Source organism: Nycticebus coucang, chromosome 2 (assembly GCF_027406575.1).
Source record: "Nycticebus coucang isolate mNycCou1 chromosome 2, mNycCou1.pri, whole genome shotgun sequence".
Taxonomy (NCBI): domain Eukaryota; kingdom Metazoa; phylum Chordata; class Mammalia; order Primates; family Lorisidae; genus Nycticebus; species Nycticebus coucang.
In genome coordinates, this window is record NC_069781.1 from 88,952,936 (window position 1) to 88,979,571 (window position 26,636).

At 43.4% G+C, this 26,636-nt stretch overlaps 1 protein-coding gene across 2 annotated transcripts in view; it reads right to left on the reverse strand.

Moving 5' to 3' along the window:
• GNA14 (G protein subunit alpha 14) overlaps positions 1–26,636 on the reverse strand; it is a 202,321-nt gene that overhangs the window by 6,707 nt on the left and 168,978 nt on the right. For both annotated transcript variants that reach the window (XM_053578772.1, XM_053578780.1), the window contains exons 3-4: positions 11,429–11,583; positions 8,838–8,966 (exon numbers count right to left, since the gene is read on the reverse strand). In XM_053578772.1, coding sequence (XP_053434747.1) covers positions 8,838–8,966; positions 11,429–11,583 — 284 coding nt within the window. The remainder of the gene's footprint in view (positions 1–8,837; positions 8,967–11,428; positions 11,584–26,636) is intronic.

Genomic DNA, 26,636 nt, shown 5'->3' on the forward strand with positions numbered 1-26,636 from the left:
GTTTGATTTTCCTTTTCCAATTGTTGCCTGTGGGGGGGCGGGGTGACTTAATTGCTGGTATTTCTCCACAGCTGAGACTTCAACCCAGAGTAACTGTTTCACTAGGGTCGAACAGAGACCAGCTGAAAACAAGACAGAACCACTTAGCCCCACCACACCAAACAGGTCCCCAGTTTCTCAGGCCATAGCACTGTATAGGTCCTCAACAAAGCTCCAGGGGAAAAATCAAACAGTGTAAAACAATCATGGAGCGGAATCAGCAGAAAAACTCTGGTAACATGAATAACCAGAATAGATCAACCCCCCCACCCCCAAAGGAAAGATATGGCAGATGTAACTGAAGATCCCATTCATAAACAGCTGGCCGAGATGTCAGAAATCGAATTCAGAATTTGGATTGCAAACAAGATTAACAGAATGGAGGAAAATTTGGGATTAGAAATTTGAGGAGCAATTCAAAAGTCGGAATCAGAAATTCAAAGGAGAAATTCAAAAGTTGTCTCAAGAATTTAACAAATTTAAAGACAAAACCACCAAAGATTTTGACACACTGAAGCAAGAATTTGCAGCCCTCAAAGATTTGAAAAATACAGTAGAATCCCTCAGCAACAGAGTGGAGCAAGCAGAAGAAAGGGTTTCTGACACTGAAGACAAAGCTTTTGAATGCTCCCAAACTCTCAAACAGGAAGAGAAATGGAGAGCAAAAACAGATCATTCTCTCTGAGAGCTCTGGGATAATTCAAAGAAGGCTAATATCCGCCTCATTGGAATCCCTGAAAGTAATGAAGTGGCCTCGCAAGGCACAGAGGCCCTGACCATGAAATTATGAAAGAGAATTTTCCAAACATGCCAAGAGATTTTGAAATTCAGGTAGATAGTTTCAGAACCCCAGCACGGCTCAATCCAAATAAGACATCCCCCAGGCATATCATAGTTAACTTCACTAAAGTTAATATGAAGGAGAAAATTCTGAAAGCAGCCAGACGTAAGAAATCCATTACCTACAAAGGGAAGAATATTAGAATGACTGCAGTTCTCTCTGCTGAAACTTTTCAAGCCATAAGAGGGTGGTCATTGACTTTTAATCTCCTAAAGCAAAATAACTTTCTACCCCAGATCCTGTATCCAGCTAAACTGAGTTTCATTTATGATGGAGAAATTTAATACTTTAATGACATTCACATGTTGAAGAAATTTGCCATAACCAAACCAGCTCTTCAGGATATTCTCAGACCTATCCTCCATAATGACCAGCCCAATTCTCTACCACAAAAGTAAACTCACTCAGAAACTTTTTATCAAACTCCAACTTCCACAGTGGCAAAAGGATTAAAAATGTCCACTGGACTTTTGAAAAACTCGATACCCAAAATTTTACCAGACTTATCAATATTCTCCCTTAATATGAACGGCTTAAACTGTCCTCTAAAGAGGCTGACTGGATACAAAAACTCAGGCCAGATATTTTCTGCATACAAGAGTCACATCTTACCTAAAAAGAGAAATAGAGACTCAGGGTGAAAGGATGATCATCCATATTTCAGGGAAATGGTAATCAGAAAAAAGCAGGTGTTGCAATTTTATTTGCAGATACATAGGTTTTAAACCAACAAAAATAAGGAAGGATAAGAATGGTCACGTCATATTTGTTAAGGGTAATACTCAATATGATGAGATTTCAATTATTAATATCTGTGCACTTAATCAGAATGCACCTCAATTTATAAGAGAAACTCTAACAGACATGAGCAACTTGATTTCCTCCAGATCCATAATAGTTGGAGATTTCAACACTCCTTTGGCAGTGTTGGATAGATCCTCCAATAAGAAACTGAGCAAAGAAATTTTAGATTTAAACTTAACCATCCAACATTTGGATTTAGCAGACACCTACAGAACATTTCAACCCAACAAAAATGAATACACACATACTTCTCATCAGCCCATGGAACATACTCCAAAATCAATCACATCATAGGTCACAAGTCTAACCTCAGTAAATTTAAAGGAATAGAAATTATTCCTTGCATCTTCTCGAACCACCATGGAATAAAAGTTGAACTCAGTAACAACAGGAATTTGCATACTCATACAAAAACATGAAAGTTAAATAACCTTATGCGAAATGATATCTGGGTCAGAGATGAGATTAAGAAGGAAATTGCAAATTTTTGGAACAAAACGACAATGAAGACACGAACTATCAGAACCTCAGGGATACCGCAAAGGCATTCCTAAGAGGGAAATTTATAGCACTGCAAACCTTCCTCAAGAGAATGGAAAGAGAAGAAGTTAACAACTTAATGGGACATCTCAAGCAACTGGAAAAGGAAGAACATTCCAACCCCAAACCCAGTAGAAGAAAAGAAATAACAAAATTAGAGCAGAATTAAATGAAATTGAAAACAAAAGAATTATACAACAGATCAATAAATCAAAAAGTTCGTTTTTTGAAAAGGTCAATAAAATAGATCAATCTTTGGCTAACCTAACCAGGAAAAAAAGAGTAAAATCTCTAATTTCATCAATCAGAAACAACAAAGACAAACTAACCACAGACTCCTCAGAAATTCAAAAAATCCTTAATGAATATTACAAGAAACTCTCAGAAATATGAAAATCTGAAACAAATTGACCAATACTTGGAAGCCCGTCACCTTCCAAGACTTAGCCAGAATCAAGTGGAAATGTTGAATAGGCCCATATCAAGTTCTGAAATAGCATCAACCATACAAAACCTCTCTAAAAAGAAAAGCCCAGGACCAGATGGCTTCATGTCAGAATTCTACCAAACCTTTAAAGAGGAACTAGTACCTATATTACCCAACCCATTCCAAAATGTAAAAAAAGAAGGAAGACTACCCAACACGTTCTATGAAGCAAACATCACCCTGATCCCCAAACCAGGAAAAGACCCAACAAGAAAAGAAAATTATAGACCAATATCAGTAATGAATATAGATGCAAAAATATTCAACAAGAACCTAACAAAGAGAATCCAGCAACACATCAAACAAATTGTACATCATGACCAAGTCGGTTTTATCCCAGGGTCTCAAGGCTGGTTCAATATCCGTAAATCTATAAGTATAATTCAGCATATAAACAAATTAAAAAACAAAGGCTATATGATTCTCTCATTTGACGCAGAAAAAGCTTTTGATAATATACAGCATCCCTTCGTGATCAGAACACTTAAGAAAATTGGTATAGAAGGGACATTTCTTAAACTGATAGAGGCCATTACAGCAAACCCACAACCAATATCACATTGAATGGAGTTAAATTGAAATCATTTCCACTCAGATCAGGAACCAGAGAAGGCTGCCCATTGTCTCCACTGCTCTTTAACATTGTAATAAAAGTTTTAGCCACTGCGATTAGGGAAGAAAAGGCGATCAAGGGTATCCATATAGGGTCAGAAGAGCTCAAACTTTCGCTCTTCACAGATGATATGATTGTATATCTGCAAAACACCAGGGAGTCTACTACAAAACTCTTAGACATGATCAAGGAATACATTTCAGGTTACAAAATCAACATTCATAAATCGGTAGCCTTTATATATACCAACAATAGTCAAGCTGAAAAAACAGTTAAGGACTATATTCCATTCACAATGGTGCTAAAGAAGAAGAAATATTTGGGAGTTGATCTAACAAAGGATGTGAAAGATCTCTATAAAGAGAACTATGAAACTCTAAGAAATAGCTGAAAATGTTAACAAATGGAAAAACATACCATGCTCATGGCTGGGAAGAATCAACATTGTTAAAATGTCCACACTACCCAAAGCAATATACAATTTTAATGCAATCCCTATTAAAGCTCCACTGTCATACTTTAAAGATCTTGAAAAAACAATACTTCATTTTATATGGAAACGAACCTCAGAAAAAACCTTGAATAGCCAAGACATTACTCAGAAATAAAAACAAAACAGGAGGAATCACACTACCAGACCTCAGACTACACTACAAATCAATAGTGATCAAAACAGCACGGTACTTGCACAAAAACAGAGAAGTAGATGTCTGGAACAGAATAGAGAACCAAGAGATGAATCCAGCTACTTACCATTATTTGATCTTTCACAAGCCAATTAAAAACATTCAGTGGGGAAAAGAGTCCATATTTAACAAATGGTGCTGGGTGAACTGGTTGGCAATCTGTAGAAGACTGAAACTGGACCCACACCTTTCACCATTAACTAAGATAGACTCTCACTGGATTAAAGATTTAAACTTAAGACATGAAACTATAAAAATACTAGAAGAGAGTGCAGGGAAAACCCTTGAAGAAATTGGTCTAGGCGAGTATTTTATGAGGATGACCCCCTGGGCAATTGAAGCAGCTTCAAAAATACACTACTGGGACCTAATCAAACTAAAAAGCTTCTGCACAGCCAAGAACACAGTAAGTAAAGCAAGCAAACAGCCCTCAGAATGGGAGAAGATATTTGCAGGTTGTGTCTCCGGCAAAGGTTTAATAACCAGAATCCACAGAAAACTCAAATGTATAAGAAAGAAAAGAACAAGTGATCCAATAGCAGGCTGGGCAAGGGACTTGAAAAGGAACTTCTCTGAAGAAGACAGGCGCACGGCCTACAGACATATGAAAAAATGCTCATCATCTTTAATCATCAGAGAAATGCAAATCAAAACTACTTTGAGATATCATCTAACTCCAGTGAGACTAGCCTATATCACAAAATCCCAAGACCAGAGATGTTGGTGCGGATGTGGAGAAAAGGGAACACTTTTGCACTGCTGGTGGGAATGCAAATTAATACATTCCTTTTGGAAAGAGATATGGAGAACACTTAGAGATCTAAAAATAGATCTGCCATTCAATCCTGTAATCCCTCTACTGGGCATATACCCAGAAGACCAAAAATCACATCATAACAAAGACATCTGTACCAGAATGTTTATTGCAGCCCAATTCATAATTGCTAAGTCATGGAAAAAGCCCAAGTGCCCATCTATCCCCGAATGGATTAATAAATTGTGGTATATGTACACCATGGAATGTTATGCAGCCTCAAAGAAAGATGGAGATTTTACCTCTTTAATGTTTACATGGATGGAGCTGGAACATATTCTTCTTAGTAAAGTATCTCAAGAATGGAAGAAAAAGTATCCAATGTACTCAGCCCTACTATGAAACTAATTTATGGCTTTCATATGAAAGCTATAACCCAGTTATAACCTAAGAATAGGGGGAAGTGAGGGACGTGGGAAAAGGAGGGGAGTGAGGAGGGAGGGGGCCTAGGGAGGGTGATTGGTGGGATTACACCTGCGGTGCATCTTACAAGGGTAAATGTGAAAGTTAGTAAATGTAGAATGTAAATGTCTTAACACAATAACTAAGAAAATGCCAGGAAGGCTATGTTAACCAGTGTGATGAAAATGTGTCAAACGGTCTATGAAACCAGGGTATGGTGCCCCATGATCACATTAATGTACACAGCTATGATTTAATAAAAAAAAAAAGAAAGAAAGAAACCAACTTATATTTACTTACACTTTCTTATGAAAGATAGAAGACAACTATAGCCCAGGATGAAGGAGAGAAAGGGAGTGGGAAGGGAGGGTAGAGGGGAGGTTTGATAGGAGGAGGGTAAAAGGCGGGACCACACCTATGGAGCATATTGCAAGGGTACAAGCCAAATCTGTCAAGTTTAGAACATAAGTGTCTTAACACAATAATCAAGTGAATGAGGCGAAAGCTATGTTGATTGGTTTGATGTAACCACGTCAGATTGTATAAAAAAACAACACATTGGGGTGGCGCCTGTGGCTCAGTCGGTAGGGCGCTGGCCCCATATATATACCCCATATACCGGTTCAAACCCGGCCCCAGCCAAACTGCAACCAAAAAATAGCCGGGCATTGTGGTGGGCGCTTGTAGTCCCAGCTACTCGGGAGGCTGAGGCAAGAGAATCGCTTAAGCCCAGGAGTTGGAGGGTGCTGTGAGCTGTGTGAGGCCATGACACTCTACCGAGGGCCATAAAGTGAGACTCTGTCTCTACAAAAAAAAAAAAAACACATTGTACCCCACATATGCATAAATGTATTCATGATCTATGTGTATATGACTTAATAAATAAATAAATAAATATTGAGTGCAGTGCCTGTGGCTCAGTGAGTAGGGCGCCAGCCCCATTTACCAAGGGTGGCAGTTTTAAACCCAGCCCCGGCCAAACTGCAACAAAAAATAGCTGGGCGTTGTGGCGGGCCCCTGTAGTCTCAGGTACTCAGGAGGCTGAGGCAAGAAAATCACCTAAGCCCAAGAGCTGGAGGTTGCTGTGAGCTGTGATGCCACAGCACTCTACCGAGGGTGACTCGAGGTCACTTGAAGGTGAGACTGTCTCTAAAAAAATAATAAATAAATATTGATGGGTTTTCGGCCCTAAATGTTAATATACTGTATATTACTATTATATCATCAACCCAAGTCATCACTATTTCAAATTATATAAAAGGGTATAATACACATTTTTAAAAAAAGAAAAGATTCCTCAAGGACATGAATCATCATGGAAATCAGTGCTCATTGGGGTCTTTAGTAATTTTTAAGAGGGAAAGGGTCCTATGTCTCCAAAGTTTGAACACCTGTGCTTTAGCAGTGAGGGACCACTGGATGTTCCCTTGCAAAGGAGGCACAGAGTATAAATGGAGTTCCTGGGCCAGATGCAAAGGTGACTCCAGGGGAGCCTGCTTGGGGACACTGGTCAGAAAGCTGCTTCCATTGTCCAGGCAGAAAACACAAACATCCCAAGGGTTTTCTGCCAAGCCCCACAGATTGCCAGAGCACCAGATACAAAAGGAGCGGCAAAGCCAGCCATCTCCTAGGCCCCTCAGCTTTCTGTAGGTGCTGAGCCCATTTCTGTTTTCATGGCTGCTCTCATTTATCCACTAATCTTTTCTGCTTTAGTAGATGCCATCCCTTCCCCATAAAGATAGGCAAGTGTCCTCTGCCCAATATGGAAATCCAAGGACTTTACCTGTGTCTTTGGGAAAGATTTCCAGGCCTCCCACCCCAGAAATCCCAAACCTTGAATGCTCCAGAAGTCAGGCAGTTTATGGAAATGAGCCAAGTGGGCCTCTCTGAAGCGCAAAAGCACACACTGCCCGAGGCCAGGGAGTGGACAGGGAAGGGCTGGGGCAGAACTGCAGCCTCCCCCCCAGTGACAAGATCCTCTGGCTCTTCAGGAGAAACAAGATATCAAGTGCTTTAAGTGAAACATCCCCGTGTTTAAATGTTAGCTCTAAGTTTCATAATACCAAGAAAGAAAGAAAATGTATAGCAGGCAGATGCAGCCCACAACCTGCCAAGTCCCACCTGGCCACCTCCTCACCCCTCATATCCCAATCCTTGAAGACACTGGACCAGTGTGGTCGGTGCTATCCTGGCCAACTGCCTAAGACTGTTGTCCAGGAAGGTGCTGGAAAGACAACCAAAAATCCACTCCGGGCCCTTGACCCACATCCTGGAGGCACAGCCACTCCGACAATAATGAGTCCAAGGCTGGCTGTACCACCTCACGGCAGGAAAGGGACATTGCAATTTTCAAGAGGTAGGGCTTAAAAGAAGGCATTCTATACAGGCCTCCATCTCAAAGGTCAGAATTCTTCATTCAGAAAGATCCCACGGGGGAGGTGCTCTGAGCTGTGAAAGAATTTGTCACTGGTTGGTAACGTTAAACCTGTTGCCAGATTCCAGAAAGTAGTGCAACACCCATTCACCAAAGCCCAGGAAAGATAAACTTAGAAGAAATGAAAGTCTTTCTTAAAACAGAAACCCTGGGAGCCCCTCTTAGAGGTTTTGGAAATTGCAATCAGCAGTTGACTGAAAAGGTTTAGATAAATTCGTGGGTAGACAGGCACAGGGAGCTACCATTAAAATCAGAGGTCTGCTAATAAAAATACAGGACATCAGGCAGCACCTATGGCTCAGAGGAGTAGGGCATGGCCCCATTTGCCGGAGGTGGCATGTTCAAACCCAGACCCCGCCAAAAACTACAAAAAAAAAAAAAAAGATACAGGATATCTACTGTGGGGCTGGACCAGAAGACCCCCCAATACAACAATTCTGAAGAAGTACAAGATATAACTGGGGATAAGACAGGACCTGGATGTGGGAAGAATGGCCTTATGCTGTCTCAGCAAGAAAAGCAAGTGTAATCATTGTTAGGAACAAGGGAAATAGGGATACAGAAGTGTTTGGAAACTTGCAGTGCGATGGGTATGCCCCACATTATTATTATTATTCGTTTTTTACCATGATTAAATATAGTCAAGATCGACGTAAGTCATCCAAAAAGCATTTCCTGTGTTTGTAAGTGGGAATGCATACATTTTTGCACAGCTGTAAGTAGTTTATATATATTCTTTTATGCAATTTTAATACACATGTTTCTTTAGAAGAATAGATCTATCTCCAAGATAGATCTTGGAGAAGGAAACAGAAAGGAAGAGAAATATTATTCAGCTTTAAGGAAAAATCGTCAGTAATAAGTATATTCAATTTGTGGATTACAGAAGTAAATGTGTGTGTGTGTGTGTGTGTGTGTGTGTGTGTGTGTGTCTCAAGTAAGATTGATTCCAGTTTCCAGCAAGGAAACTCTTCTCAAAGGGTAGTGGGAAGGTGAGTTCCTCTCATTCCAGAACTTGTGACCTAACACAATTTTAAATGCCCTGTGGCACAGGAGATCATTCTGCCCTAAGACACATAACCCCTGCTCAGGAATAGCAAGTTTAAGAATCCATCTGGGGACTTCCAAGCCTGGGAAGACCCGTTGATAACGGATCGCATTAGGGAGACGGTCTTACCGAAAGATGATGTCTTCCAAGTCAAATGGGTACTCGATGATGCCAGTGGTGGGGACGCGGACGCGGAGCACATCCTGCTGCGTGGGCACAAACGATGGCGTGGCAATGCGGTCGATGTCTGTCAGGTAGCTGCAGAATTAGAGGATGTGGAGCTGAGCCTCCTTCTGGAGAAGGGAGAAGTGTCTACCCTCCTCAAAGGCAGTCAGCCCCAACTCACAGAGACACAGGAATTCCATCAGTGATGTTCTGGAGAGCCAGCCCTGGGCCAGGCTTCTCTCCCCTTCCTAGAACTGTTGTTTAGATGATATGGATGACAAGCACTTTCCTGAGCCTTCTGGCAATGTGCAGATCACTCCTCCTAGTCCAGGGTTCCAAACCCCATCACACCCATTTGGCCTCTGAGGGCCTGGAGGGACTAGGATGTTGGAAGTGGCTCTTTCCCACTCTCCATCTGTCCTCCTCCCTCCACAGGCCTTTTTCCCTCCCACTCACCCTCACCCAAGAAAGTTATATAATGCCTGCTCTTGCTCAATGAATTAACTAGGGTTTCTAAGAAAATATACAAATGTAAAACAGGCCAAGGGGAAATTCAAAATAATAGCAATCGAGAAAAAGTTTTCCTATTATAGAGAGTAACTAAAATCTCCTAAAATAACCCAAAACTTGCCTTAGATTATTTTTTGCCATCTATTAAAGCCCTGAGTTTAAATATATTATTTTTTCTACAGTAAAATAGGAGAATACTTTTTTGGAAAAGAAATAAACTTTAAGGCCCATATCAAATGCAATTTTTAGTAAAATAACTATAACTTGTTCCCTGGCCACCAGGGGAGTTGGGAGATTGAGAGGCCCCCGCAAGCCCAGGTCGGCCCTATCTTCCCGCACAGCAATGTCAGGGGCTAACCAGGTCAACCTAGATACAAACCAAGTGGCCACAGGCGAACCCTGCTCCCCACACAGCCTTCCCAGCCTTGCCTGACCCACCCCACCCCAAATCTACCCCTTGCCCAGTTACCACCCCATGGCTCCTGGCTGTTTCCCCTGTACTTCAATGTGTGATTCTTTGATTGATGCCTGTCTTGCTCCACCAGACTGACAGCAAGGAGCAGTGGTTGTACCTGCAGCCCTTACCACAGTAGCTGGTATGTCACAAGCACGGGTCAAACTTTTGTGAAATAGGCACATATCCTAATGAGCAAAGTGACTGAGACCCACTGACACACGGAGGAAAAGCACGGGTGCCTCGAGTCCTGCCAGTTCTGAAGGCAGGTGATTGGGTTTCAGGGAGCCACTTTCTCTGTGGCAGCCCTGTCCACCCTTCTCAGCCACTCCCACGTCCCCCTCAGTGGCCCTGCCCAGCTCTCAGGGTTATGCTGCATTCCGCAGCTGTGCTGGTGGGCCTTTCCATGTGGGTCTGCAGCACAGCCCTAGCCAATCCCCTGGGCCTTGGGAAACAAGGAACACCAGGCTGTCTCAGAAAGGGCGGTGCTGGCTCTGACTTTGCGCTGTCACTGCTCCTCAGGCTGTCAGGTAGTTCTCCCTCCTCTCAGGGACTTTTTCTTCCTTCCATCTCTTTTCTATGTAGATCTAACTCCTTACCAGGTTCTTTTATTTTCCTGACTTGATGCTTTTTTGCATCTTAATGTCCCAACCTGGATTAATGACTTTGAATTCTCAGCCTGGGATAAATGCCAGAGGGGGTTCCATCAACACCACAGGAGACGTTCCCCGGCTTCCTTGCCCCCATGGCCTCATCTGGACATGGAGACAAAGCCCCCACCACCCCCCAACCAGCTCAGAGGGCAGTGGCAGCACCTGAAGGGAGGGCGGTCGGGGGAAAGGACTTCAGGGCCCCCAGAAGATGAAAAATGATAAGGGGCAGGCAAGAAAGAGCCAAGCTTCAGCAGCAAGAGAAGGACCAGGATCAAACTATGTGCCCAGTGACCAGGCTAAAGGAGGCATTTGGGAAATTCTTTAGAAAATGAAAATCTATGATTTTCATGGCACAGGTTACATGAAGGCTATCTAAATAGAAAAATAGAAATCTTTCTGTCTTCAGGAATCAATGATTTAGAACTTGATCTTTATGGATCCAAACCTTGGTCAACAAAGGAATCGGATTGAGCTTCCCATGAGCGCAAACTCCTATCTTCCCCACTAGAGGGCAGCACTAGACCAGCCGCTGATGGGTGCCGGACCTGCTGGTCTGAGCTCTTGAATTTAAGATTTTAGGGCAATTGGACCTGCGGTTTTCTGAAGGGGAAACCAAGGTAGACACCAGGAACAGGAAACTGGAAGCCAAAGTAGGTGTACTCCTTGTTTAAATCTGATCATTTCAGCACCCAGATGAGATCAGTCCCCCTAAACTTTAGGGCCTAAGGAACTCTGAATTTCACTGAGTCTCTCATTGAAAATGGGAATCTTAGAACAAGAAGAGACACCTGGAGTGACAGTGACTGGAGGGTTTTAGGAGGTGGTAAGAGACAGACCCAAGAAGTCCGGGGATAAGCAGAAAAGCAGAGAGAGGTGGTGTAGCGGCGCACACCCACGTTTAGCAGTGCCCCAGCCCCCACCCCCGGCTCTGTACTCACTACTTGGTGGAGTCGGACAGCTGGTACTCCCGCCGCCGGTCGTAGCACTCCTGGATTCCTGGGTCCTGCCAGAGCTGCTTGATGGCCTGTGCCTGGTCCCTTGAGAGCACAGAGACCTTGTCTACTTCCACCTCCCTGATCATCTGGGCATTTTCCTGTAAAAGAAAAGAGTACCTTTCAATAAGCAAAGGCAGCCCGACCTGCTGGTGACTGGGGGATGAGGCTTGACCTGGTTTGCTGGTTCCCCCCGAGAGCTCAGTACCTGCTGGGGGGGGGTGTGGAGGATGCCCACCCAGGGCCGCTCACAGGTGGAGACGATGTGGCTCCTTAGCCCCACACACTGCTCCCAGCAGTGCCCTGGGGGTCCCTAGGGCCAGCTTCACCCGCACTCAGCACCCAGTGGTGAAAAAAGAAACGCTGGAACTAGCATCCTACCAGCAAAGTTTACTTCCTCCTTAATATTCTGCTCATTTAAACATCTGCACTGCCAAGGGGGCCATTTGGAAATAACCATGCTGGGTGGCGAACCCGGGGTGGGCAGGAGAAGCGTTCACCCTGGGTATTGGCAATAAGGAGGGCGTAGTCTTTAGAGAACTGAAAAACAAAAGTACCAACGAATCGCTAGCCTTTTCTCCTTCCTTCATTAAAAAATTCGTTGAATAGGCTTTACATTTTAGAGCACTTTCAGGTTCACAGCAAAAGTGAGGGGAGTACAGAGAGTTCCACTCAGTACCCTTCTCACCATTTATCATGAGTCCCTGTTAAGACTCTTTCCCACTGGGCCAACCCCTCCCATTGCCCCTCCAGGCCACTGATTGTTATAAATGTATTGTTGCCATACTTATAAAATAATTATGGCTCCATTGCAGTCATTGTTAAGGTCATTACCGTGTAATTGTTATGCTGTTACTACAGCAGTTCCGGTTTACTGCCCACTCACTATGCACCAACTATTTTCATCTACCCAAGGGAAGGCTAGCATGAGGCCAGAACTCCTTCCAAACCTTAGAAAGCAAAAATGAGGCCAGCCTGCATGCGCAGCATTGCCACACCTTGTCTCCAGAGTCTCAGTAGCCTCCCTTGGCTGCTGGTTCTGAAGGACAGACAAACCTAGCCAGACAGGCAGGACCCCAGCCTCTTCTCCTCTCCCGCTTCCTGCATCTCACGGGGAGTATGACACATGTGCACCCTCGCAGAGCTGGCGTCCACCGGCAGCTGTGAGTCAGCAAAGCAACTGTTTGGTAGCCGTGATCTCAAGTTCATAGGGCACCTCCTGAACAGCTGCTTTGATCTTGCATTGCTCATCCTTAGTATCACCCCACAGGAAGCCAGAGAAAACAAGGATCTTAAAGACTCACTTGGCTGAAGGAAAAACCAAAGGGCTCTAAGTCAACATGATTTTACTCCACATCTGTCTCACACCCACAGACACACACACACAAAAAAAAAAATCACAAAAATTCTTCCCCAAGACTATGGGATCTTTCAGTGGGGTCTGAAGCAAGGTATAGGCAGGAGGGTGGTGGGAAGCCCTGCAGGACCAGGAATCAGGACTGGTAATTCTAAGTAAGGCAACTTAGACCCTAACAAGTTACGTACTACAGCATCCCTATTTGTAAAATGAGCAGTGATTTTCAGGGAAACCTGAATTATAAAGTATTACTCAAATGTATACAGAACTAGCCTTTATTATTGTAGCAGATGCCAGAAAACTATTTCTTATTTGCAAAAATAGGACATATTTGCACCCCAGTAAACCCTGCCTCCTGATGCTGCCTGTTGGGTGCCCTGTGGGCCAGAGAGGAGGATGAACCCAGAGCCTGGACAGTGTTTGTTCATCTGCCTCTTTCCTCCCAAGTAGGTCCCCAGTGGAGAAAATGAGAAATTGTAGCTAAATGTAACTTTATTTACAAAATGTTTATTATATTTAGATGTATTTAGCTACAACTTCCCTATGTATGGCAACTTTACGGGAGACTTTTGGGACACCCTGTATTTCTGACCCTCGTCCTCAGACTCAGTCTAGGGTCGTACTTCAAAATGTGAATAGAAGTCATTTCTGTTTATTCAAGAGTCAGTGAGTAATTCACCACATTGCCTTTCATCTGACATGGGGATTCTGGGAGCAGGAGACAAGATGGGGCCTCCATCACTCAGGCTTCCTGAGTGACTTCCATAAGCAGCATGATCACACAGTAATGATCAAAATCTAGAGATTAACACTGGCACAATATTATTATCTATCTAATCTTCAGACCTCACCCAACGTTTGCCATTTATTCCATGAACGTCCTTTACCTGGTCTAGAGCCCAATCTAGGATCACATATTGTCTTTCGTAGTTGTGTTTCTTTAGTCACCATTATCTGAGAAAGTTCTTCAGGAAATGAAATCATTTTTGTCACTCTGAACAAGACGAGGGTTTATTTTTTGGTCGTACTTTGTTGTGAGAATAGATAGACAACAGAGTGACAGCCAAGGGCCTAGCGAGCATTTCAGGGGCAAGTATTAGGTAATCTATTATCTTCATTTAAATAAAATTATCGACCAGGTACTGTGGCTCATGCCTGTGATCTTAGCACTCCGGGAGGATGAGGCAGAGGATTCCTTGAGTTCAAAACCAGACTGAGCAAAAGTGGGATTCCATCTCTACTAAAATTAGAAAAATTAGCCAGGCCTTGTGGCAGGCTCCTTGTAGTCCCAGCTACTCGGGAGGCTAAGGCAAGAGTTTGCGGTCAAAAAAAAGCAAATAAAATAAATTTTCTATTGAACTACAGAATATGAATGACTTTGTATACTTTAATAATGTCTGTGTGTTATTAAGAGGGAGCTTTGTGCCCCACTCCCTGGCTTGGCTAACCAGGCTCCATGGGCGTTTAATGGGCGCCTTCAATAGACTCCACAGTGCATGTGCTGTAAGAGCAAAGGGACCCTCACGCAAGGTGGGAAACATTTTGTGTCATTTCCAACTAGCTTCTTTATCTCATAGAAAGAGGAGATGGAAAGTCAGAAGTGGAGCAGGGTTAGGGAGACGTCATAACCCGGGTAGGGGCCATGCTGGTTTGAGGTGGCCAGCGTCTCGGTGGAGATGTCCAAGAAGCAATGAATAAAATGAGTCTGTCTGTAGCTCCTGGGGGGCCCCTGGCTTGGGGAGCATATTGAGTTGAAATTGCCTAACGCATTCATTTAATTGAAACAGAAAAAGAAAATCAGTCTCAAAGGAGTAAATATTCCAGGAGCAAACTCAGCAGATCCAGAAACACGAGCAGGCTCTCAAAACACTGAGCTCATATCTGGCTTTCCCGCTTTTCCTTTCTCAAACAAAACCATCATTTTCACTGCTCTGAAGGGAGAACACGGAAAACAGATGTCCTCCATGTGTGTTTCGCTCAGAAATTCCCAGGCTAACAGTAAATGCTGCTGCTGATGAAGGGATGCCTTGCCAGGTCCACGCGGGGATCCACGGCTGCTGGTGACAGTCCCTGCCAAGCCCAGCGGGCTCCTCTGGCTGGGACCCAGAGCCCAGCAGGCAGCCCTATCTCCTCCACATCCTCACCACGAGGGGCCTCCACATCATTAAGGCCCCAGACAGTGTGCTCAGAGCTTTCTCTTCAAGGCTGACTTTCCCAATTAAGCTAGAGGTCTGGTCCTTTTATTAGATAATTAAACACTTTGTTAATTTTTTTTCATTTTTACTTATTGATGTATTTTTGAATCGACACAATTGTAAATATTTATTATATAAAATACGATTTTTTTTTGCAGTTTTTGGCCGGGGCTGCGTTTGAACCCACCACCTCCGGCATATGGGGCCAGCGCTCTACTCCTTTGAGCCACAGGTGCTGCCCTAAAATATGATGTTTTGATATAGGTATACATTGTGGAATGGCTAAGTCAAGCTGTTTAGTATTTGTATTACAATACATATTGCTTTGTGGTGAGAGCACTTAAAATCTACCCTGTTAGCAATTTTTAAATATACAATACATTGTTACTAACTTAGCATAATGTACAATAGATCTCTTGAGCTATTTCCTCCTGTCTAGCTGACATTTTGCTTAAAATTAAGATTCATTAATATATTATCCATAATAAAAAATTTAATGTTTCAAGTATCTACTGTGATATCTAAAATCTATAAACTACACAAGGTTTTTATAAACGAGAGATTAAGATAAAATACATGATTAAGTGTTCTTTGTAGCACAGTATTTCCAACTTTTGCACAATCACCTCTCTCTGTTTTAAAAACTACCCCGAGGTCCAGGATTACCATACATGGGCTACTAAAAATTATGACATAGGCTCGGCACCTGTAGTTCAGCAGCTAGGGTGCTGGCCACACACACTGGGGCTGGTGGGTTTGAACTTGGCCCAGGCCGGCTAAACAATAATGACAACTACAACAACAACAAAAAATAGCTGGGCATTGTGGTAGGCACCTGTAGTCATAGCTACTTGGGAGGCTGAGGCAAGAGAATCGCTTAAGCCCAAGAGTTTGGGGTTGCTGTGAGCTGTGACGCCATAGCACTCTACCAAGGGCAACATAGTGAGACTCTGTCTCAAAAAAAAAAAAAAAAAAATTAGGAAGTAAAATTTCAGTGTCTCATAACATTACCTTTGAAGCATCTCAACCATTACATTATAGCCGGGCTCAGGGACTCACAGCTGTAATCCTAATACTCCAGGAGGCCAAGGAAAGAGGATTGTTTGAGCTCAGGAGTTCAAGACCAGGCTGAGCAAGAGCGAGACCCCCATCTCTACTAAAATTAAAAAAATAGTGTCCTGGTCGGCACCTGGAGTCCCAACTATTCAGGAGGCTAAGATCTCTTGAGCCCAAGAGTTTGAGGCTACTGTGAGCTATGACAACACCAGGGCACTCAACCCAGGGCAACAGAGTGAGACTCTGTCTCAAAATCAAACAAACTAAAATCATTGCATTATAAAGAAAATGCCCATCAATTATGGCAGAGAAAGGAATCTTTCCACAGAAAATAAACAAGGCACTTCTGCCTCTGGTAAAGGATAACTAAGAAATTTGGATAAACTCGCCCACTAAGAGCAGCAAGAAATGATAGACAATTTTTTTAAAATATGCTTGAAAGTATTAAAAGGCTGATGAAATAGTAAATAATTGCTGAGCCAGAATATAGGGGAAGATAGTGCATAAGGAGTTGAGCCCAACATTTGGGGTTCTTTCTTCTGGGGTTTCTGCCTATTCTGGAAGGAAAAGCTGATGATTAAGCAGCTCCTTTTAACATCACAGAGCTAGGGTACCAGGGATTGAGATTTAAGGGCTGGCAAGAGTGAAAATCTCCTAAGCCCTCTGGATCTGCCTTGGGATCCACAGGGTAGGCCTTGGAGGGCTGCAGCTCTGCTTGGAATCATCATAATCTCAGAAATTGACGACTCCCCAGGCACCTGGCAGAGAGAAGGTAACTCCCTTTTACAGTTTGGAAGATAACACCTTCACCCTCAAATTATTTTTTCAAATATGTGTCCTGGCGAGTATAGCTCAGAGGTGGAGCATTTGACTGCAAGTGTATGTCCAGCATAGCCCCCAAATAAGCGTAAGCAGATAAGACATAGAGAGATGACAAGTAAAAAGATGCATAAGATGGGCCATGCCAACACTAATCCAAAGGGAGCTAAAGTCTGTCTATTAATATAAAAGTAAAAGTTCAGGGGAAAACATAATTAGAGATAGAAGAAAATATCAAGAGACAAAAAGATTCAGAAAGACATTAGAGTTTTAAAGTTTTATACAGACAACAACACAGGCACACAATACAGGTGTCTATGAAGTTTGTGTGCAACTTAAAATGGACTAAATAGAGCACCATTTCACAGACTGAAATGGAGAAATAGACAAATGTTCATCATATGGGAGATTTTAACATACCTCTCCCCGTAACTGAAAGAACAGATATTCGGGGAAGATTTAGACAATTCAAGCATTATCAGCAAATTTGACTTATGGAGATATTTTGGTGCATTCAAAATAAAACTTTTTCACATACATCTGGAATATTTGTAAAAACGACCATTTACTTATTAAGATCATGTAAAAAAATTGGTTTTCCAGCTTCTTTTGATCAATTTCCAGCTTCTCTGAAGACTCTGGGCACCAGACAGGACTCACCCAGTGCCTTGGCACTGCCCGCCTCCCAAGTATTGCAAACTCTTGACTATTTAACTGCTGGGCTAAAGCCACCTAGATTTCTACAGTCTTCCACGACACTCAGAATAGAAAGTAAGCTTTAAAACCCAATTCATGATTCAACAGAAATCATCATTTCTACTACAATCTTTGTCCTCTTTCTCCTTCTTTCTTCAACAAAAGAAAAAACAGAATTCACTAGCCACAAAGTATTGACATGAAAAGTCAAGTTACTTTATCTTCTTCTATAAACCCAGACTTCTGGGTTTCACTAAAAAGGATCTTTCCGAAGGCTGCTGGGATGCATTACTTTGGCACAAACACCTGCAGTTACAGCGAGTGTTAGTAATGCAATTGAGGAACGGCATGTGCGACCCAGCACTGCGCTCGCTTGGCTAAGCTTGAGCAACATTTCCCAGAACTACTCTCCATGTTTCAGTTTGGGTTAGGGCTGGCCACAGAAGAAATGTGAATGCGATTTGGGAGGCAGAAGGGAAACAGCAGCTGCCAGGCTCTGCAAGGCAAAAGGCTGCCTCTGCTCACAAACAGTGTGGCTGATCTTCCGGTCAACCTCACCGGCGCCCTCAGCTCGCCCAGGCCCTGCTGGGATCCTCTCCTTCAGCTCCTCCAAATCCTGGCTCAGCTTATCTATCATGTCTTGGGGTAGAGACACGGCAGGTGCAGATTTGTGGCACAGTGTGCCAGCATCTTCTCCGAGTCACCTGCACTGTCAAGATGGTGGCAGAGGCCACTTACTCCTGGATGCACTTTGCTTTCAGGGGTTCTTTGGAACCTGTGGAGGTTCCCCCATGTCTTTGCTCCACCCTGCTTCACACGCAGCTTTTCTCCCTGACTGCCAGTTCTGCTGACCCCTAGTGACCTGCACCAGATAGGTAGTGTGCAGAGGCAACAGCCTTCCCATGCCTCCTTCGCGGCTCCAGCAATCACTTACAGGGCAGTCCCCATGGTTAGTCCATTATCCCAGGGTACTCTGAGCAACCCTGATCCCCTGATCAATCCCAAACTGATGCACAGAAACTCGCATTATGGTCCATTCAATTCTACATATGGGCAAAACCCCCTATAACCTTAGGTCCAGGGAAGGTAACAGCTTAGGCCTTAGTTGGGGTGACCTAAAAGTCCCAGACCCAGCTGAGCTCTGGCTGCGGTCCTGCACAGTATCATTCGCATACCCCTGCAGGATCCAGGGCTGCTACTGGGAATGTAAATGGGCCCCACCCTTGGGAATTCCAGGATAACAGCTCTGCCTTTGGGTGGGCACTACAACACATCCACACACACAAATGTTAAGAGGTTGAAGAAAAGGAGACATTTCAATTGGGGGTGAGTGCAAGGATAAGCTAATGAAGGTGGCCTGATGGATGGATGGAGAAGCTGGCTGTGCCCCACCCCCACTTCTTGCTACCAGAAACACAGATTCTCGCCTGTGCTGGCCGAAGATGGCACTGTGCATGGTGGTGGTGGTAGGGAACAGCTACAGAGTCTCTCCGGCTCTTTACTACAACTTTTCCATAACACTCCCACCCCTAAGATGCTTTGGAAAGCCCCTGTGCCACCAGTGGAACAGAGATAAGGTATAACTTACCAGCCCAGCCCCCTCAACATTCTCCATAAAAGGAACAAGAATATTTGGCCTCTCTTCTCAGAAAATTATTTTCTTAGGACTTGTCTATTTGTATGTTCCCAGAGGCCATATGATATTGTCGTATTATGTAGGAAGACGGGGATTTTTGTCCCTGTCACCATCTCATTCCTCTCTCTTCTCTAGGTAACAAGAATTTCATTTTTTAGCACATCAAAATTGTTGTGTGTTACAAGAGATGGTTCAGTTTAGCAGGATTCTGTTCCTGTGCAGAATCAGCAGCTTGCTGCTGGGAGGTTGGCAGGGTCTAGGCCAGTACCCACCCAAATTCTTCCCAGTGGGCAGGGCCCTGCTGTGGAGGAGGAGGACTAGGCAGGGAAAGGCAGAGGGGCAGAAAGGGTAAGAGACCACGGAGCCCTCCGTAGGGAAAGTAATAAATGCTTTGGGCTTTGGTCCCCCGCCTGTTGGCTTCCTGTGGAGTCACATTCAGCTGTCAGAAATCTCATTCTCTCACTTGTGTTTGATTCTGTCTGTGGCTCTTCCAGACCAGGAGGCATAATAACTATAGGTTTACAGTTATTAAAAAAAAAAAATACATACCAGAAAAAAAAAAAAAGGATAAGGCCTCAGTTCAAGGACAAGTAGGTTTCAAAAAGTTATTTGTAAAGTCAGTTGTTGGGATCTCATAGTATTTCCCCCTAAGACACAGATGGCTAGGGTTGCAGCAATCTGTTTTATTTTCCTGTTGAGCTCACAGATCATACTATCCCCAGCGTCCCTTGCAGTCAGGTGGGCCTGAGTTCTGAGTGAGGAATCCAGGCTGAAGTGATGCATGGCAAAACCAATCCCGGCCTTCAGATCCCTCCTGTGCAATCACATTCCACTCTTTCTTAGCCCATTTCTCAGCTGACAAAAGGGGACAGTAAGGACCAAGAGAAGGGGGAGGCTTGAGATGACAGGAACCTAGGTCTTGAGAGGCTGTGTGCAGCAAAGCCCACTCTCCCATGCCCCTTTACAAACGCACATTGAATTGAGATGGACACAGCTAAGAAATCAACTTCATTTTGCTAAGGTTTTGGTAATGGTTTATTAGGGATACTATTAATTTTTACTTTATACACCCAAAGAGAGGGAGAAATGAGGGGAGGGAGGGTCTAGGGTGGCTCAAAGAAACCCACAGTAACCAGTAACAGAGATGAACCATTATACCAAAGGCGCCAGGGAAAATCCTGGACCTGAGGATGGGGGTGGTTCAAGTGTAACTTCTTTAAAATGTTGCTTTATTCCTGTCTCCACATTTCTGTTGTTCCCACCCTATCCTGAGACTCCCTCTTCAAGGCCCCCCATTTCTCAGACCCAAACTACAGTACCACTTTCTATACACACTTTCCAAAAGAGTATAAGCACCAAAATCTCTTCATTCCCTTTCTCCCCAGTCAAAAACTGCAGGAGGTGGTTGGGCCTGAAGAGAACTACTCTGAGCTCTTCTTAACTTTTCAATTTCTTTCCTTTATCCAGATTTGAGCCCAGACATAGTATCAGCAGGAAGACAAGGTAACAACTTCCGAACTCCAGTGCCTTAACAACACAGGTTTGTCTTACGTTTTCCTTCACAGTCCAGTAGGAGATCATGGGGTGGCGAAGACTCCTCCACCCCCCGCATGGTTATCAGGCTCGCTCTAGCAAGTGGCACCACTAATGTCAAGAGGCCTGGAATCCCCCACTAGATTATTTGCACCCAGTCTGCAAGGGAGGGAAGAGAGCAGTGCTCATGGGTGGGCCAGATCTAGACAAGGTGGGCTTTGCTCTTGACAGTTCATTGGCCGAACTAGTCACAAGGTTCCAGCTGAGCGCAAGGGAGGGTAGGCAATGCGGCCTTCCCGTGTGAAAGTGAAATAGAACCTGGTGAATACAGAGCACTATCTCTGCTACTGACAGGTTCTTGAAATCTCTGCCTTTTATCACAGTGATACCTGACATTTGTATAAAGCCGGCGTGTGTCCTTGTGTAGATCAGGGTAAACTGCAACCGATGGGCCAGATCCAGTTCGCTGCCTGTTTTCATAAACAAAGCTGTATCCCAACTCAGCCACAGCCTTTCATGTTGTCCACTTTTGCACCTAAAATGGTAGCGCCGAGCTGATGCACTGGAGCCTGCATAGTCCACCAAGCCTAAAACACTTACTATCCAGCCCTCTGAAGAAAACGTTTGCTGGTACAGTTGGTCCCTGTCTTACAATGGTTCAACTTGCAATTTCCTGACAATCCACCTCCGGTGGAAACCATCCAGCCACTCAGTGTTTCATTGTTGGGTTAGTATTTAATAAATTATATGTGAAATATTCAATACTTTATTATAAAATAGGCTTCCTGTTAGATCATTTTGCCCAACTGTAGACCCAGGCAAGTGTTCTGAGCATGTTCAAGGCTAGGCTAAGCTATGATGTGTGTGGTAGGTTGGATGGATTAATTGCATTGCATTTACAACTTACAATATTCAACTTATGGTGGATTTATCAGGATGTGATCCCATTGTGAGTCAAGAAACGTCTGTGTAGATGGATAATTTCTATTAGGTGCTTTTAAGAAACACACTGCTGTAACCTTAGTTCCCTCATTCATTCATTAAGCAGGCATGTATTTGTGAAGCTCCCTGCCAGGTCCTATTTGAGGTGTCAGTATGTGATTTCTGAAAAGAATACTGTTTTTACACTCAAGTTTCCAGTCTTTATGGCAACAATAGGGACAGATGTGCAGACCATGGAAAAGCAAATTTACAAAAAATTTGTAAGTATAACATGCAAGTCCACCTAAGCATGTCTCCAACTTTTCAGAATTTCCAAAGCGCAAGGCCTCGAACTAACTTAGATTGTGGACCTCCCCTTCAACAGGAAGCAATTATAGTCACATGCCTCAAAATGGCATTCCAGTCAACTATGGACGCTGCACACCAGTGATCCCATAAGATTCTGACCCCGTAACAGTACAAGCATGTGCTGCACTGGTGTGTGACCTGGGAGCAATCGTCTGTGCCATACAGCCTGGGCATGCAGTCGGCTATTTCATCTAGGTTCATGCATGTTCACTCTGTGATGTTCATGCAGTGACAGAATCCCCTGACACAGTTATCAGCATGCAGTCCTGTCATTAAGTGACACCTGACTCTGCAGCAAAATTAAATAAAAACACTACTCAGTGGAAAATGTTGGAATTGTTTTGATTCAGACTCGTTTTCACAAAATTCACAGAATTTTCCCATTCCTTCCCCCCCCCTTAATAACTTCCTTAAGCAAGCCACGTTATTGTGTGCTAATCTCCCTGAGGCTTAATATTGCATTGTTTGTTTTTACAAAGTCTATGCTATGTCAGCCAGCCTAGAGCCAATGGCCAGATGTTTGCAGAGTGCCTGGAATCCAAGATAAGCACCCTGGACCTGGCTAAGCAGGATGGTCCCCGTGCTCTCACTGGCGTACCGAAGACTTTCCAGAAAAGCCAGTGCCACCCCCCACCCCCATCACCACCCAAAAACCTTTCCAAGGTATCTTTAAAAAAATCTGTCCCCAACTCCCTGTAAAATAGGTTTTATATTCAAACAAATACAGAGGGAAGGAAATGCTAGATGCAGTTAGTTCAGTAATACCAGCTAGGCAGGTGCATCCAAGGCTAAGCTGAAAAACAAACATTAAGAAAGAAATTTCTTCAATGGCACAGAGCCAGAGCATTATCCCTCGCTACAGCCAGCCCATCTTAGGCTCTTAGAAACTTCCTGTGTGTGCTTCACAGTGATTCAGACCTCCCACCCCCAGCTCCCTGCCCAGACACGACGTTAGAAACAGCAGAGAACACAAACCATCAGTAGAATTCAGTGGTTGCAGACAGACCAGAAACTGGAGCTGGGCTGAAGCACATTTGGAATTCCCATTTGTATCCTAAGGGTGTTTACCCCTGGGACCACAGGTCGGGGGTGGGGGGGGCTTCAGACTTCTGACAAATAGATAGTTGAACTAAATAAATTGCCCTTTTCTGTCTCACCCTAAACTCTTCTCTCTCATGGTCTTGAATCCTAATTTGCAAAATGGGATACACTGAGGCAAAATAACAGGCTCTTCTTGTGTCTAAATATTTCCCTTCCCTGGTGCTTATGGATAAGCCCTAGTGAAATACCAAGTTCCCAGCATGACTCTCAGTAAAGGATGGTGAATGTAATCCTTGTCTCCATCCACTTCTCTCCTACCTGCCCACATGCCTGGAGCTTATGTTACGCCTCAAAGTGACCAAGAAAGCTAGGCAATTCTCATTATTCACAAATTTTATATTAGCAACTTTACCTACTCCAAAACCAAAACCAACAGCACTTTCCTGGTATTCTTGGGTATGTATGAAAGTCAGACTGGCCTCCTGCTAGTCTGCCGTATGATGCCCCACATCAGAAATACATCTTTTTCAAAGTTAAGACCAAAAACAATTATGCTTTACTGAAAGATTGGTAGGTTTTGCCTTGTGGTCTAGAGCACAGGAACTGTATTAAAGGGCCACAGCATAAGGAAGGTTGAGAACCACTGGTCTAGAGGTATCATATAAGTGAACCTGATTCTCTTTTCACTTTAGCTAGAGGGAAGCTTGAAAACAATTATGTGTCTAAGTCTAAGTAACTCAGCAGAAGTTTATGAGTGTCTGTGTCCTAGAAATCTTGTGTTTGATCCCTGGCCCCCAGCCTCATTCTTTTATCTTAATTCAATTTTTTTTAATTTGATTTTTTTTTTTTGAGACAGAGTCTTACCATGTTGCTCTCGGTAGAGTGCCGTGGCATCACAGCTCACAGCAACCTCAAACTCCCGGGCTCAAATGATTTTCTTACCTCAGCCTCCCAAGCAGCTGGGACTACAGGCACCCGCCCCAATGCCTGGCTACTTTTTGTTACAGTTGTCATTGTTATTTAGCTGGCCCAGGCCAGGTTTGAATCCATCAGCCCCCACCAGCCTCAGTGTATGTGGCTGGCATGGTAACCACTGTGCTATGGGCGCCAAGCCTTTCTCTGATTATTTTAAAGGTAGATATTCTTATAAGTAGGCTGCAATGTATTGCATAAGGAAATAGGGTATAAATAAAATGAACAAAATAATAGTAGCCAAATAAACTGAGTCATTATGTGACCACCTAGTGTAAGCATTCTCATTTGATCTTTACAACAACTCTATGAAATTAGATACTTTAATTTCCCTTTTTAATAGATGAGGAAACATAAGTGAGGCTTAGAAAAGATAAGAGTACTTAGTATTGGAACAATCATTCAAGTTCAAGTGCATCTGACTGCAGAGTCAGGCTGTTAACCATCACACCCTATTGATTTAAACACATTGACATTTTAAAAGGAGGAAAAAGGAAGGACTAAAAAGAAACCATATTATATACAGTGAGGACCGGAGACATTGTTTTCTGCACACCTTGACTACAAATGCTCTTGCATGACCTAAAAAGAAGTTCTCTAGAATACAGAATTCAATGACCAAGTCCCTGTCAGAAAGAGAGAAAAGGGGCTTGCAGAGATAAAGAAGAGCTTGGGATTAAGCATTTTCCAAGGTGAGTTGCAAACAGGTGTAAGAGCATCCGACCAAGCCCCAAGCGAGAATGTGACTGTTTACAGTGGGCTTTCAAGTATTCACCATGCAATTGAGGAGTAAAATATATTCGTCTTAAAACAGAATATGGAAAAGCAGAGTTCGTATTACACGTTTTGAAGGTATTGAGCCAATGTACAAAAATTCTTTAACCCTTACTTCTACAGATATTATTCAGTAAACAGTACATAAAATCAGGTAACAATTATTGTCCGTGGCTTATATAAATATCAGTACCAACGTGGTGTTTTTGGAAAAATAAGCATTGCTGATGAATTCACATACTTACCTAGGACCATAAATAGTCCTGACTGGATAGAGATGGGCCTGTTTCCTACCAACAAACCACTACAGCTCACAGGGCCGCCTAGTGGCAGCTTTCACAATTGCAAGTCCATTGACAGAAGTAAGACTCTCCGTGGGGCTTTCTGGATACCTGTAATGCTTCAGCCAAAAAGACATAGCTGGGTTTTATCTTAAAGTGTATCTCATAGTTAATATGAAGGAAACAACCCACGCAATCTTGTTTTTTAAGACCAAGAGAAAGAGTGAGAGAAAGAGAATTCCTGAATAAGAGTTTAGTGGAGGACACATCTTTGCTGCTACTTTTTAGGTTAGTAAAATATTAACCACCAACACAAAGTGTTCCCTGGAAAAGTGTGTTCTATGAGTTCAGATTTTATTAGTAGCCCTTTGAAGTCTATAAAAATTGACAAGCAGGTTAAGTTACTTCTACCAGTCAAAGACAACAAGTGGTAAAAGGATAGCACAATGGCACATGCCCTAGCAGGGGTCCTCAGACTTTTTAAACAGGGGGCCAATTCACTGTCCCTCAGACCGTTGGAGGGCTGGACTATAGTTAAAAAAAAAAAAAAAAACTATGAACAAATCCCTATGCACACTGCACATCTTATTTTGAAGTATAAAAAACAAAACAGGAACAAATACAATCACACCACCTCATGTGGCCCACGGGCCATAGTTTGAGGACCCCTGCAAGTATCCCCTATCCTCTCATCAATGTTCCCATGGCCAGCTCTGTGCAGCTGACAGGCCCTTCAGAGTATGAAGAACCACCCAAGAGGGGAGGAGGTTTCCCTTGCACATGAGGATCCATATGTGAGGGTACCTCCTTCTTTGCACTGAATTTAATTTCATCTTTCAGCATCCATGTTTCCCATTAGCTGCCTTTTATTTCAAAAGCACATTCATTTGAGCTATAGACACCTTCGTCCACTGGACACCCTTTAACTGTCAATATCCTGCTCTAATGATCATTAGAGTCCAGTTCTGCAGTTCTCTCCCACACAAAAGCTTCTATTTTAAAAAATAAAAATTGCCACGTAGCTCCTGTAGAAAAATCATCCAACAACATTCCTTGCTCTGGACTTTTTTCTTTTTGTTTGTTGGTTGTTTGGTGTTTCACTTTTTCCGTTCTTTTCAATAGCTTGAAAAACTCTTAAGAACACCACAACAAATATTTAGGTCACAGCTTACTTTAATGATGTGTTTATGAAATGGTGGTTTTAATTCTGGCTGCATTTTTGGTTGTTGTTTCCCTTGTGCAGTGAGAAGCCACAGGCATTTCTGCCTGTGAGCTGTACCAGAAGAGCAGGGCACCCCAGATTTCCCAAGGGCCTCCTTATCCTTGGCTCTCAGGGAGGATGCTCTGTAGCACCCTCGCCCTACAATCCTCAGAGCGTTTGTCCCGGCCTCTCCCTAGATGGCGCTGTACAGCAGAGGCGATGGTCTCTAGTGGGTACCAGGTTCAACCGGATCTTCCTCTATGAACAATTACTCACTTCTTTTTAGGCAAAACCGGGTACGAG